Source organism: Plectropomus leopardus, chromosome 17 (assembly GCF_026936395.1).
Source record: "Plectropomus leopardus strain MGB_pleo_1.0 chromosome 17, ASM2693639v1, whole genome shotgun sequence".
NCBI classification, from domain to species: Eukaryota; Metazoa; Chordata; class Actinopteri; order Perciformes; family Serranidae; genus Plectropomus; species Plectropomus leopardus.
In genome coordinates, this window is record NC_142192.1 from 19,014,718 (window position 1) to 19,029,730 (window position 15,013).

The window sequence follows — 15,013 nt, forward strand, 5'->3', positions numbered from 1 at the left end:
ATAGCAGATAAGAAACGTCATTACTCCTATCAATACGACTGCACTCTCTGTAGGCTGCTGTCTGCTCTCTGTGCACCAAATGCTCTGATAAAGAGAACTCTTCAGCCTGCAGCGTCATCGCACTTAAAATGTGCCAAAAACATTAGCAGGGACAGGAGAGGAATGTGATCAACTGTGTACAACTCCGTGTTTTACCGTAACAAAGATATTGCAGTGCGTTATCCTGCTCTAATCCGTGTAAGCATATAGACAGTGGAAGGATGTAAACAACTTGGCTTTGCTCGACGTTCATAAACAGTCAGTGACAAGATTAAGAGTAGCCTAACGAATCGAGGCGTTTAAAAGATGAAAACTGAATTGCCATTTTTACTTTTGCGTTACATAGACACGTGAAGAGACAATAGAGAGCATCATGTCGGTGGACTTGCTGACCTACTTTGCATGTTGACAATGGAATTATCTATCTCCTATGTCTATTTAAGGGATTGGACAGGATATACCCCACATCCGATTTTGTTTGAAGCACCACCGTTTTTTCATTATAGGTGATCCCTTTGCTTTCCAGCTTCAGTTCTGGCATGCAGCACACTGTAGGTCACCGGTACAGTAACCTATTATAATATTTCTATGCATGCCAAGTTGTTCACTGTCTATCAAAACCACAGTGTAACCTGCAGGTAAAACATTGTCATCTGCACGATCAGACCATGCTGTGATGCACATTTTTAATAACCTGGGTCTCAGGCTGCAGACAATGAATGAAGTTGGATGTTGCTGGTAACAGCTGTTCATGTTGACTAACCATGGAGACTGAGCCCTCTAGTGGCCTCACAGGTTTCTAACTTCACTTACAGTAGGTCTACATCTTTTTATTTATTTTTACTTACTCCACTTATTTATGTTTTATTTATTTCACTTCATTTTCCATTGTTGCTTTTGTTGTTTTTGGTCTTTTTTTATGTGTATTATTTCTTCCAGACATTTTGCATCATCTTGCATCATTTGTCCTTTTGTTTTAATTTTATGCTGACTCTACCTTAGTTTGTCGCACTTGTGCTCAGTAGAACTTTTTGGCTTTCTGTTGTTGTATTTCTTATTATGTATCCAGTTATTGCTTTTGCTTATTATTATTATCATTGTTATTATACAGTGTGAACTGTGATGTTATTGTTCATATATTTATGTATTTAGTCATATTGTTTTTATGTTATGGATCAGTAATCAATAATATTGATAATCAGTAATGTTAATTAAACTCATTTATAAAAAGATATTAGAATAATCCACTCAGTATAAGTGCTGCTTTTACTGCAAATCCAATATATTACAAACAAACAATGAAATAGTAAGACAATTACATTCTATCAAGCAGCTCTAACACTCTGTTTATCAATTTTTGGTGTCCATATTTAAAAGCCTGTAGAGTTTATTACCTTGTAGACCCTTCCCGGTGATTCCACACAGTGGATCAGAATACTGGCCCTTTAGGTGTTAATAATGACTTAATAAATGGTTAATAAATCTGATGCTGTACAGATCAGTAATAAACAATCAATAAGAACTTTTGAATTGCCAGGTTTTAAAAAAAAATTCCCTTCGGCTCCTGTTTAGATTTCTCTAGTAGAACAAATGTTTCATCAGATAGACTGCTCCACTGGAATAACTAAAACTAAAAATCAATTTATTAACAATTCAATAACATTTCCAACTGCAGACTTGATAGACTGTCACCCTTGTTAGAGAGAGTTAGGGTTATATGGCTGCCTGCTAATTTGGCATGTTTGACAGTGCTTCAGTTGTGTTTTTACTTGTTTTTACCTTTTCATTTGGACTGAGGTTTCCGATAAAAGTGCCTGTTGAGGACAGGTTTTTTTTGCAGCACTTCATCAGTGAACAAGCATAATCATCCAAACAGCAATATTAACAATACATCATGACTATCCTGCCACTCCCCTACACAAACATGTGACCTGCAAAACATTATAATCAAGATCAAAATACATCATCAGAATCGTAAACAGCATAATCAGAGATCAATATGAGCATCATTCTACAAGTGGGCGTATACTCCTCTGTTTTTCTTTTAGAAGGGGAGTGGCTGTGGGGATGAATAGGTGTTTTTGTCTGTCTTGATTGAAGGGAAATCTGAAACGGATGTCAGGGGGTTGGGATGATTTATAAAGAGGGCGGGTGCTGTCAGACTGGATGGAATTTTTCACCATCTGACTTTCATACAGAACAGACAAGCCACTCTGCTGGATACCTGCTGCTTGTATTCACTATTTTAGCCAATGCATTTTTGGATTTGGTACTCAGTAAGGCTTAACAGCAGATGAGGGAAAATGTAAAAACTGATTAATTGTAGGACTTGTAGAGGCGAGCCATCAGAACATGCCAGCATGACACAGAGTTTCCTTATTATAGAAAAGTCATTGTTGACCTCTCCTACAAGCCATTTACCCCTTGAAGCTTGGATCTACATCTAACCCATTAAAACCTGAGCTAATTGGTTTGATTTAGTGTCTCTTTAACATCATGTTGTGTCCTAGATTTGTGTATTTTTGGCCATTTTGTGTCTCTTCGTAATTCCTTTGCATCTATTTGTAGTCATTTTGTGAATCTTTAAAACCATTTGTGTCTCTCAGGGATATACTTATTTCATTTTTCAGTTGCTCTGGCTCTATTTTTACTTCCTTTTCATATCTTTGTTGTTGTTTTGTGTGTCATTAAAGGCCAATTTGTTTCTCAGATTTTCTGTCTCTTTTGGGTAAATCTGTGCCTCTTTGGTAATTTTGTTGCTATTTGTAGTTGTTTTGTGTCTCCTTGTAGTTCCTTTGCATCTCTTTGTAGTCATTTTGTGTGTCTGGGGTATATTTGTGTCTTTTTTTTGTCATTCTGCATCTCTTTTTTCTTCCTTTGCATATTCTCATTTTGTGTTTTTGAGTAATTTTGTATATCTTTTGGGTATATTTGTGTCTCTGTGGTCATTTTCTTTCTCTTTACAGTTGTTTTGTGTCTCTTGAAAGGTCAATTTGTATCTCTTTGGGGTAAATTTGTGTCTTATTTTTCTGTCATTTTGTATCTCTTTGAGGTGATTCTGTATCTCTTTTGGGTGTATTTGTGTCTTTTTGGTAGTTTTGTTTTTCTTTGTAGTTCCTTTGCATTTCTTTGCAGTAATTTTGTGTCTTTCTGGGGAATAATTGTGTCTTTTTTTTAGTAGCTCTACATCTCTTTGTTCATCCTTTGCAAATATTTGTTGTCATTTTGTGTCTCTTTAAAGGTCAGTGTCTGTTGTTTTGTGTGTCTTTGTAGTTTCTTTGAATATCTTTGTGGTCATTTTGAGTCTCTCTCTGGTTGATACTTGTACATTTGAGTGACATTTTACAGATGAGGGCCAGGTGGGGCCCTGACACTTTGGGCCTCTTGACAGGCCCTTTCTGTAATCCATCCATGCTAGTAGATGTTTGAATAAAACAAACCACTGTCCTGTTCAAGATTTCATGTTTTATTATTTTCTCAAAGGACTTCACAACAAAGGAGGTCAAGGAAATTGGCCTGTAGTCATTCAGTACTGTTGGTGGTTGTTCTTGGCAACAGGAAACACAATGCACTGTTTCCATAATTTTGGAACCCTCAGCTGGCTCAGTGACAAGATAAAGATATAATAAAAATGGGACCTAACTGTTCTGCACAACAGGTGAGCAGGTGTTACCTGGGCCAGGGTTTGTGTCACGTTTGCAGAGCTTAAAAGTGTTGAGTTCATCTAAAATAGTGAGAGAGAGAGTGAGTCGAACTTGAGATAATCTTTAAATATTTTCAGTCTCTGGCTTCTCTCCTTTGCACTTGCCAAATACACCTAAAAATGCCAATTTCGATATCTCACCTAATAACGTCTTCACTTAATGCTCTCTGTTTGTGTCCTGATTCATTTTATAAGCATCTATCTCTGCACAGGTCAGGTCAGATGTTGTTTTACATTTTCCTTGAACTTTGAGGGAAATATTAGATTATTTTATAGGCATATTCACTCTGAAACTATCTTTTTTTCAGACAAGGACAAACATTTCCATGTATTCTGTCTTGGTACTTCATTTAATTTTACCCAGTAGCATCTATACTGATGCATACAGCTCTCAAGTTCATCTCCCATTTGTTATGTTTAGTTTAAGACCTTGATATGGGCCTTGTTGTTGCTGTGATCTTCTTTCTATTTGAATACAGACAATTTCCTATCAGAGACCTCAAAAAAGTGAAGCAGGGAAGCAGCTAATAACAGGATAACCTGCAGAATACTGTAATACTGTAAGTAGTATAGGCTTATAATAATTGTGATATACCCACACATTGTAATGATTATTTTGGACAGTAAGACACACACGCACACACACACACACACACTATATATATATATATATATATATGTATGTATGTGTGTGTGTGTGTATGTGTGTTTGTGTGTGTGTGTGTTCATATATAAGGTTATGTATACACATACACATGCGCGCGCGCGCGCGCACACACACACACACACACACACACACACACACACACACACACACACACACTTTATACACAATACTTACAATAATATTAATTCCTAGATAGGATTAGATAAGGTAGGATTCTTATAAAGTAAATAGATACATATTACTTATAGTTAAATGACAGTAACCATGGTTAATGATACCAGACAGGTAAAGAATGTTACACATGCAGTCACACACGTTAACATATTTAGTATTAACTGTGAAAATTGTAATTAAATCAAACAGGATCCTCGCAGAGCCTATCATCTCTCCGCACCTGCACAAAGAGCCCATAATGCACTGGAAATTCCCCAGGATGTCTCGCTGTCACAAAGGTGGCTGCCGCTGCAACACCTCGCACGTCACCCGCTCTAATTAACCAATCGGCATTGATTCTTGTGGCTCCTCGTTCATGCGGTATAGAAATTTACTGTAGAACACTGTGTGTGTGCAGGGGGGCTGATGGGACGAGCGGGGGGATGCGATAATTTCAAAAAAACATCCCACTGATATGGCTGGATTTTGGTTGATTTATGAGATTGTGAAAAAGTGTGCGGCCAGAAGACAGAGAGCAGGGAAAGTGATGCTTCAGCACGTTGGACAGCTCCGCTCTGCTCTCCTCTCTATCTGACCACCAGTGGACTCATCACATCCATCTGCAGGTAGGAAAACATCTGCTGCTTGTGTCTTTGAAGCTCAAAGTATTATATTGTTATAACAGATACGATTTAGTGTGTTTAAGTCAGCATGAGTGTGCGCAGGTCGGTGGGGGATGAGGGCGCGTCCCCCCCAGTGTCGAAGTAATGCAGTCTAACATATGGAGCTAAGAATATGGGGGTGAAAAAAGTGATAGCAGGAGACACTGCATCCGCTCAGATCGTTATTATGGAGACAAGAGATGAGTTCTGTTCAGTTTTATTGCATCTACATGAATACCTTTATTATAATACCTGTGCGTCTGAACGGGCTTAAAGGAGCCATACATTGCCTATGTTGAGTTCTTTGGTGCATCGACACATGAGGAGATGCAGAGATGCACCAGCAGAGGACGCCCCTGCACCGCCTTACACTCGACCAGAGTTAGGTGCATGTGGTGGCTAATTACAAATTACACTTTACATGACCTGTGATGACTTTACAAAGCATGTTGTTTGGCGATTTCTCCAGTTTGTTTTCAGAAGCAGTCATCAGCGTCTATAGCCTTTACAAGAGGTTGTCAGGTTTTTTTCAGCCAAGGACAAGACACAAAATATGGCAGGGACCCACTTATGTCTGTCCCTTGGAATAATTTGACATAGGCATTTTTTTCTTTACACTTTTATTGTCTGGTGAAAGAACAACTCAAGTGAAACATAAAATATATTAGACATGAACTGAACATATTGGTACACTCTAAGAGTTTTAGATATGTTAGACTGAGAGTTTGGCACTAAACTGTGAAGATAAAAGAGGACAGCCTCTTTATTAAGTGTTGTTTTTGGTCTACACCGACTCCTGAATGAAATATTTGTCTGTTTAGCTGCTCACTGCTCCACAGCTAGCCTCTAACTGTGTCTGTCTGGTGTTAACATCTGAGCAGGGAGTGTACAGTGGGTTTGTCAGAGCCTTTTCTCCGAAAACAGCTGCCTACTGCTGCCTATTGCAGCTAAATAATGCAAAAATATTTTTTTATGGATGTGCTGCAACTTAATAAAACACATGCAAATACAGAAAACACAAGAAAATGAAGCAATTATCTGGTCCAACTTCTGTAAACCACAAATATGTAAAATGTGTACCTTTAATATGTATCATATCAACATTTCTAAAATGACTCAACATATGAGCCACTTTGTTACTGGGAGGTGGAGAAGATGGAAAATGCTGTGTCACTTAGACAAGATGTGGTTGCAGACCACTGTCTGAAACCAAATAACAACAAAATTGGTTGTTTTTTTAGGGTGTCATCGCTGTGTTTCCAGTGTTTTATAGCTACCTCATGTTTGGTTTGTAGCATCCCATCCTGTTTTCCACCAGGATATGGCTCAAAAATATGTTTGTGCCAACAATATTGTGTTTTCTAAAGCCCAAACAAGATCTTAGTCTTACCATAACCTATTAGTTTTTGTACCCAAACCACATTAGCCACAGTGTAGTTGGAAGTTTTACTTTATCTGCTACATAATGACACGCAAATGTAAGATATCCATGGTTTGCTAAAACATAAATTGCAAAAAATTCATATGCCAATTGGGTTGTGTGACAAAATTTACAAGTATGTTGGAAGCGTTGTCCCTCTGAGGCTGCTTACATGTTTCGTGTTGACAGGTCATTTCCAGAATAAGAATGGTGCTTCATGCCATTGTTTTCTCCCTCGGTTACAGGATGACAGACAACGTGTCTCTGTGGGTTTCCACACCTGCAGATCCTTTACAGAACGTCTCTGTCTTCTCCCTGCTGAACTCGTCTGCTCCACCCTCTCCTCCACCCTGGGAGGCTCCATCCTTCACTGTGGCTGCCCGCTGCCGTGTAGCTGCCACCCTGGTGCTGTTTGTCTTTGCTGCTGGCAGTAACCTGTCGGTACTGATCAGTGTGTGCTGGGGGCGAGGCTATCGCCTGGCAGCACACCTCCGCCCGCTCATTGCCAGTTTGGCATCAGCTGACCTGGTGATGACTTTTGTGGTCATGCCCCTGGATGCCATTTGGAATATTACAGTGCAGTGGTATGCTGGGGATGTCATGTGTAAGCTGCTGTGTTTCCTGAAGCTCTTTGCCATGCATTCAGCAGCATTCATACTAGTGGTGGTAAGTCTGGACCGCTATCGGGCCATCCTGCATCCCCTGGATTCTCTCGATGCTGGGCTCAGGAACAGACACATGCTGCTGGTGGCCTGGACTCTGAGTCTGCTGCTGGCATCTCCACAGGTACAGTAGGATACATGCTGAGCTTTAGGGCCATTATCGTTTTCATCAGCTGGTGCTGAGTTTAAGCACACGTGATTAACACCAGATTAGACTTGTAGTTCCACTTACATTAGATTCTAGTCGTGTTAATGATTACCAGACAGTAACAGATTGGACACACATTTTTTTTCACCTGTTAATCCGTTGAAACCTAAGGAAATTTGCTTGATTTCTTTCAAAATGTAGATTGTTAAATTAGTACAAAATACCAAAAATTACCTAAACATTTGTTAAAAAAAAACAACAACCCCAAACTCTTGGACAGGTCCAGTGTGACAGACAAACTTTTGCTGCATTTTCATGCATGCCACGGCATCCACAGACAGAGGCTACAGGCTATCATAGACAGATTTGAATTCAGTGGGAAACAAGGATGCTTATAGTAACAGTCAATCATATTCGAAGACAGCATTGTAACTATTTTGCAATATTCACTTTTTTTCCCGCAATTCCATACAAGAAGAAAAAATAAAAAATAGACAGCGTCAAAAAACATTGTAACATACATTTAAATTTGTTTAGGAAGTTTGCTGTGAAAACAGGCATCACTCCCAAAAAAAGAGCCTGCAAATCATAGAGGGACAGTGAGGCTTGAATCTTGGGCACGTAATATGGAACAGATAAATAAGATACATCAGGCTTTATTGCACACCTCATGTGTGAAGGGTGTGTCACTGCTGTTGTAAAGAACCTTATTTGGAGTAGATGTGGTCTGTTTGTTAAGTGTTTCTCTTCTCTGACATCTCTGCAATTATTCATGTGTTCACCCAAAGCTCTGACACTAATAACCATTTAATGCACAATGGTTCAGTCTGAGTGTAATCAATTGCACAAATCCATAAGCCATCGAGATAATTCCTAACCAACGATGCAGCCCCAGCATCATGTTGAAAAGTCTCATTTAACAACCAGCTCACTGTAGCTTCATCACCTGTTAACAAGTGTTGGCCTCAGTGTTACGTTTTTGACATGGTGTAATTGGTTCACTACAATGTGCATTCAACGGACTTGCACTACATGGAGTCGAAAGACCTCATGCATTGTGTGGATCTTTGTGTAATTTGTTTAATACAAACAAACTGCACTTGTGTTTTTCTGTGACTGCATGAAATTCATTCCTCATCTCTTTGCACTCTCTTCATCCTCAGCTGTTCATCTTTCGGGCCATTAAAGCTGACGGAGTGGACTTCACTCAGTGTGTAACCCATGGAAGTTTCCAGTATCTCTGGCAGGAGACGGCATACAACATGTTTCACTTTGTGACACTGTATGTCTTCCCGCTACTTGTCATGACTTTCTGCTACACCCGCATCCTCACCAAGATCAATGGCCAAATGCACAAGAGCAAAGGTGTGTGACTCTCAAAAGACATTTGGAGGTTTGACTAGGGGGACAACAAATTACATGTACACTCATGAATTAAAGTTTATTTTTATGTACTTTAAAATTTGTAGTGTTTTTCAAAATCAGTAATTGTTATTGTATTTTTGTTTTTTGTTTTTTTTTATCTTATGTTTCGTGCTTTGCAACACTGTCATGGAAAAAACAGTGTCAGAACTGAACAAAAGAAAAGGAGATAAATGAGCAGCTGCAGCAGACAGGAAGCTGCAGGTTAGAGCTGCTTAGATGTTCTGACAAATTTTGCTACCACTCAAAACGACCAACCAATACAATATGTGTTTTTGCAGTGTATTTAAGAGGCCAAAAAATAGGATTACACAACAATCCATCAGAGATAATGACAGGCAGAGAAAATGGAGCAGGAACTGACACAATGAACACAGGTGAAGACAGACAAACTGAAGATCAATGGGAAAGACACAAGTATATATACACAAATAACTAATCACACTAACAAGACACAGCTGGAGTAGACTAACAACATGGGTAAAACAAGGGACAGGAGACAGCAAAGCTAAGGAACAGGTGAAACTAATCAGGGCAGGACAGACAATCTCAAAGGCGGGAAAACACACAATGGCAGGAAGTAAAACAACACATGACACATGAGGACCTCGACTTTCAAAGTTAAACAGGATATAAACGGCAACAAAATCTAGGAACATAACAATGGTAGGTTATTCTCAGCAGGTAGTTCAGTTTGTCAGGATACTGGACCTTGCAGTTTGTGCACTGCACACACAACAATGCAATAATGTCAAGGATGATGTCATTATGGGTAATGAATAAGGCTAACATCATTGCATCTTAGCACTGGTGAAAAAAAAGAAAACATAGTAAATTGCTGATTTTATGCACCACCCAATGAGCACTTTGCTGTAAGTAATATGTATGCTTTTGGCTGCAGCCACTGCCGAATTTATGTTGTCTTTGCATGTCTGTGTTGGCTGCTTTAGTGATCCTTTATTCTGCTTTTGATTCTATAAGAAGAGTCTTTGTCCAGTTTTATACAAAATGTTGATTAATATTTAATCAGCATTGCCTAGTCTGACAGTTTGACGGCAGTTCACAAGCCAGGCTTGACATGATTGACAGCTGTGTCAGAGACACTCCTCGGCTCCACATGGTTTAATTCATTCATGTGCGGTCGATACCTGCAAATGCTCTTATAAGAACCATGAGGAGGCAGAGAAAAATGATTTTTTCCCCAGGCATTATCCGTCTTATGTACTACTTTGTGAATATAGTGACAGTTTCATGGAATTTGAGGAAAATTATTATTTTTTAAATACAAGTTACCTACTATAGCTCTAAAGTAGTTTATCACCTATGTCAGTGATACTCAACTTACAGCCTGTGGGCCAAATCTGGACCCCAATAGGGTGCTGGGTGGCCCCAAAACCATTTTCTAATTCACATTAAATATAAAGTGATCCACTCTCTAGTTCCTAGAAATGAAAATCCTAAAAATGGGCTAAAATCCTAGAAATGTCCTTAAATCTTAGAAACATTTAGGCCTCCTGTCATTTTGCAAAAGTGGTCCCCAAGCAAAGCAAGTTGAGTATCCCTGGCCCATGTGATTATGTTTATTGAACATATGCTATCCTATATTTGAGTTTGTCTCCATGTTGTGTTTCTGCAGATGGTGAGCACTGCCTCAGACGTAGTGGAACAGACATGATTCCAAAAGCCCGGATTAAGACCCTAAAGATGACAATTGTGATTGTTAGCTCCTTTGTCATCTGTTGGACACCCTACTACCTCCTGGGGATCTGGTACTGGTTCCAGCCAGCCATGATCAAGCACACACCTGAGTATGTGCATCACATACTGTTTGTCTTTGGCAACCTAAACACATGCTGTGACCCAGTCATCTACAGTTTCTACACGCCTTCTTTCCGGGCTGACCTCGCTGATGTGTTGGCATGCTGCCGTGGTCGCCGATTCAACAGTGCCTCACCTCGCTCTGTGGATCGTCTGTCTGCCCGAAGTGGTGGAGCTGCTGTGGAGATGGAGTCTGATCTGAGCTCAAACCAGCACAGTGGGAACCCTGGTTAAACAGTGGTGACTCAGGAAATAAGTTTTGTGACAAAATACCGTTACAATATGTTCTTAAGGCAGGTGTTAGCTGTTAGATGATCATGCATGAGAACATTATGGGAAGAACTTTTCTTGTCCTTTATAAAAACTGTGGAACTGTGATCCGTCAGCAAGAAATAACCTGTTGTTATGTATGCAGTATATGATCAACATATGTGCAATTTATTTATAAAAATGTATTTAATGGGTGTGTAACAACATTATTATTCAAATTGCAAATGGGTGTGATGTAAAATATCTATCTTATATAATGTATGCTCAATAAAGTTTAATATCATTGAGAACTATGACAGAATTTAAGTCTTGTGTGTTACAATAGGGTTCTGAATAATTTGCAGTATTAAAAAGTGATGATACATCTGGTTCTATATCATGACAGATGCGGTGAACAATATTTTCAGACTATTTTTGTGTTTTATATAAATCACATCTGAGGTTTTCTCTCCTTTAAAAGAAAATATTTTGTGTTTGTCCTTGTCCCTTTACAAAGAGGGAAAATGCCTGCTTGATGATTTTGTGATCACCAGTGCTACCTTAACAATACTAGGGAAATGTGGTTACATTTGAATGTACTTCCCAACAGTCCCGATCTTGTACAAACAATTTTCACAGACAAATGCTGAATAGAGTAAATAAAACTCACATCCTATTAAATATCACCTGCATGTTGAAACATGCCTCCTTGCGGTGCTTATCAAAACATTTAAGCTGTGTTATTTATTGAGGTATTTGCTATGCTGCAAACCACCTGTTGCATTTATTTCTACACCAGAGTATCTGATTTTGGATTGGAAAAGAATGGAAATAAAATCAACTGAGACTGCCCTCCTTGCCATGACAAGGACCACACTCAACAAGTTACCTTGGTTTTAATCTGTGTCTGATCCCTGAAGCTTTACTATTGGGGTTCCTCAGGGTATAGTTCTTGGTCCCCTCCTCTCTTTTTTTCCAACGCAAAGCTTTTCCTACCACAGCTACACAGATCAACTGATCCTGTCTTTTCCACAGTCTGTACCCCAAGAACAAATCTCGTTTTGTCTGACATCTGGCATCTCTCAGCTCTTTCCAGTTAAGTTTGTAGAATCGAGCCCAACGAAACTTGGATGTGCATATGTTGCTTTGATGATTATACCAACAAGTAAGGAGGGGTTATAGCCAGTCCCACAGCTCATTCTGGGCGAAAAAATCCAGAGCAGGCCTCACTAAAACAGTGGTCAGAATGCCAGTGTCCTGTTTGGATTTATAGGCTTAAAGGAGATGTTTGTGATCGATCTGCAAATCTGAGGGATAGCAGCACACAACTTTTGGATGCTCATAAAAGTAAAATAAAGAAACATTTATTAGCAAAATCTCTTTATTTGGTTTTAGGCATATTGGAATGTGATCAAGAAAGGAGAAAAAGCAGAGGTCAGATCCAACATTAATATAGAGCAGTCTGCAGTAACCAAGAGACCAAGCTGTTTGGCAGGAATTAAAGAGGTAGCTGATAATTTTAGCTCCTCTCTTCAAGGTTTCTTAGTTATAACGATCATATTTTAATAATAATGTAAAAAGTTCAAATTTAACAACAGATCTAACTCTTAACTCTTATTTGGATTATATGCAGCTCTAAACAGAAAGAAGACTTTACTTCGAATAACATTAGTTTATGGACACTAAGTACTGAGTACCATCATATGAAACAGATATCATATGAGCATATAAGTACTGGTCTTGTATTACCTTCACAACTTAAATACTTACAACAGAGGCCCTCAGCTTAAATAAATAAATAAATAACACTAAAGGGTCAGTTCAAACAAATAACCCAAAATACATTTCCCTCTTACTCCTTGTGGTGTGTCAAAAAATGTTATTTCTTCTTTCAAAAGTTACATAGTCTCATTTTAAGCTATAGAGATTCCATTGACTCTTACTGTACCCAGTTATTTACATACAAACCTCTATAAAACATTAACTATGAGGGTTTTGTTTTCATTTGTTTGAACTGATACCATTTTTGTGTATATGTACGACATAAAATGTACTGCGCAAACCCTTCCTTGTCACAGCTTGGTCTCTGTTTCCAACTGCAGGTTATCTACAATCAGTCCGCTAACTCCAAACCTTTTCATTTTGGCCAAAGACTGAGTACAGGACCTCAGTCACAACGGTTTAAAGCTTTAAGTTTTCAGTTGGCTACATTACACCAGTGGAAAGCTTAGAGAACAGAGAAGCACTTATATTCATTAAAGCATTGTTTCTCGTTGGTACTAGCAGCCAGTTTCTACTTTTCCTACATTTTTTTTCCATTTTAGTGGTTATTTTTCTTCTAGTCGCTGGCTCTTTAGGGCAGAAAGTGAGTTTGGCTTAAAAAAATTCCAGCTTTAAATTAAGTGTCTCTGGAAAACTCACATCGCTTGCTCAAAGGCCATCACAAAGTATTCCTAACAATCATATCATCCTTACACATGTCAACAAAAGAAAACCTTTGAAATTATCATAATTAATGTTGTGAGATCTAATAATAATAATAATAACAATAAAAACTTTTTTTAAAAAAAGCAAACATTTGCTTTGGCAACTTTTCCTGTGCACAGCAGGAAGAACAAAAGACTCAAATGAAAAGAGACAGAGAAATGAATCGTTCCAAACAGAAGCAACAAATGCTTTCCATTTTAAAAACTAGCTTAACCACTACACACTTCACACTACAAAAACACGTAGACTTTTTAGGTCTTTCATATCAAATACACTTTTTGGTATCGCATTGGTTTAACAGCTTTTAGTTGTGTCAAAACGGAGATGAGGGGGAAAGGCCCTCATTTTTATACTGTTCTGCTTTGAGTGAAAACACTCATAAAGTGTTAAGATAAACCTTGAGGACCATTAAAGCTTGAGGCAAAACTTACTTTTGGTCAACAATATGTGACCGATGGTTAAAACCCTGGTTCAAAGCATTTTTTCAGGTTTTTAGTTAGGAAACCTTTTTAAAGGTCATCTAAAATCACAATCAATTATCTGTTTTTGTAGTCCAAATTATATTAATCTATCTTTAAATCGCATTGTTATTATTTTGTGTTTTATCACTGAAAGTAAGTAAAGGGGGTATGTGGAGATACATAAGAAAGGCCAATTCAGCCTGCAAACTAATGTTGGCAGTACACCTTGGTTGTTTCTTTTGAAAATCACAAGAGCAGCAGAGTCTTTAATCGTAGATAAGTAAACATTAGCTATTAAGCTAATATGGGTTGTTATTGATCAAAGTAAAAGGCTCATTTTGTGTTGTGTTGTTTCTGCAAACCAAAAATACATAACATTTGCATGTTTTATACGTATCAAATCAACATTTCTAAAGTATAGAGCATTGAGCAAAAAACTGTGGAATTCACTTTCAGCTGGACTTTAAATGCAGTTGTGGGCTTTGAAGAGCTATGTATAACTTAACTTGGGTCAAACTTTTCTTAATTTTAAATTTTGGTTTCTTCTCAAAGCTGCTGCCCTCAAGGTTCACCTATTGTTCACCATTCACACTTATGTATATAATCACGCTCACAAGCGTGTTGCTGTGCTTTGGTTATGAGGAGGTGTAAAAGGTAAAGACTCTGAATGTTAAAAATGTAGAGGTATTTGGTTACATATTTCTTTAAGATAGCTAAATATTTGGCAAGAATTGAACTACTTTAAAAAAGAAAGCAAGTATTCCTTATAGTATTGACATAGAAAGTCTTTCAAAATATCTGACATCTTCATTTGGTCGCTCATTAGAAGTTAAACGTTGTCAACAAAATAGAGTTCCAGTTTGAAGGGGTGCACCTTGAATGACCAAACTAAAGGATATGGAAGATAATATTTAAAAAATGAAATGAAATCATGAGAACATTTTTTTTTGGCTTGGGTTTAGTTAAAGCACTTCACACTCAGGCGACCCCTTTCAACAGGAATAATCCAAAAACGTAAGTATATTTTGTCTCTCTTGAAATAATTTCTCAAAGGAAAATAAGGAAAACCATCAAAATGTTATCATCTTTGGGTATCATTCAGCTTGGTTTTCATAGAAGAAC

The 15,013-nt window shown here is 38.2% G+C and overlaps 1 protein-coding gene across 3 annotated transcripts; it reads left to right on the forward strand.

Moving 5' to 3' along the window:
• The first annotated feature begins 4,981 nt into the window (after window positions 1-4,981).
• gnrhr1 (gonadotropin releasing hormone receptor 1) lies at window positions 4,982-11,242 on the forward strand. Of its 3 annotated transcripts, XM_042506809.2 has the most exons (4): window positions 4,982-5,188; window positions 6,890-7,430; window positions 8,618-8,819; window positions 10,513-11,242. In XM_042506809.2, exons 2-4 carry the CDS (start codon window positions 6,891-6,893, stop codon window positions 10,926-10,928), a joined length of 1,158 nt encoding a protein of 385 aa, XP_042362743.1. In that variant the 5' UTR covers window positions 4,982-5,188; window position 6,890; the 3' UTR covers window positions 10,929-11,242. The 3 variants fall into 3 exon arrangements, 1 of the variants encoding a protein (XP_042362743.1); XR_015779448.1 differs by lacking the exons at window positions 4,982-5,188; window positions 6,890-7,430; window positions 8,618-8,819 and adding an exon at window positions 9,126-9,542 and having other exon boundaries at window positions 10,513-10,651; XR_015779449.1 differs by lacking the exons at window positions 4,982-5,188; window positions 6,890-7,430; window positions 8,618-8,819 and adding an exon at window positions 9,549-9,748 and having other exon boundaries at window positions 10,513-10,652.
• The last annotated feature ends 3,771 nt before the right edge of the window (window positions 11,243-15,013 follow it).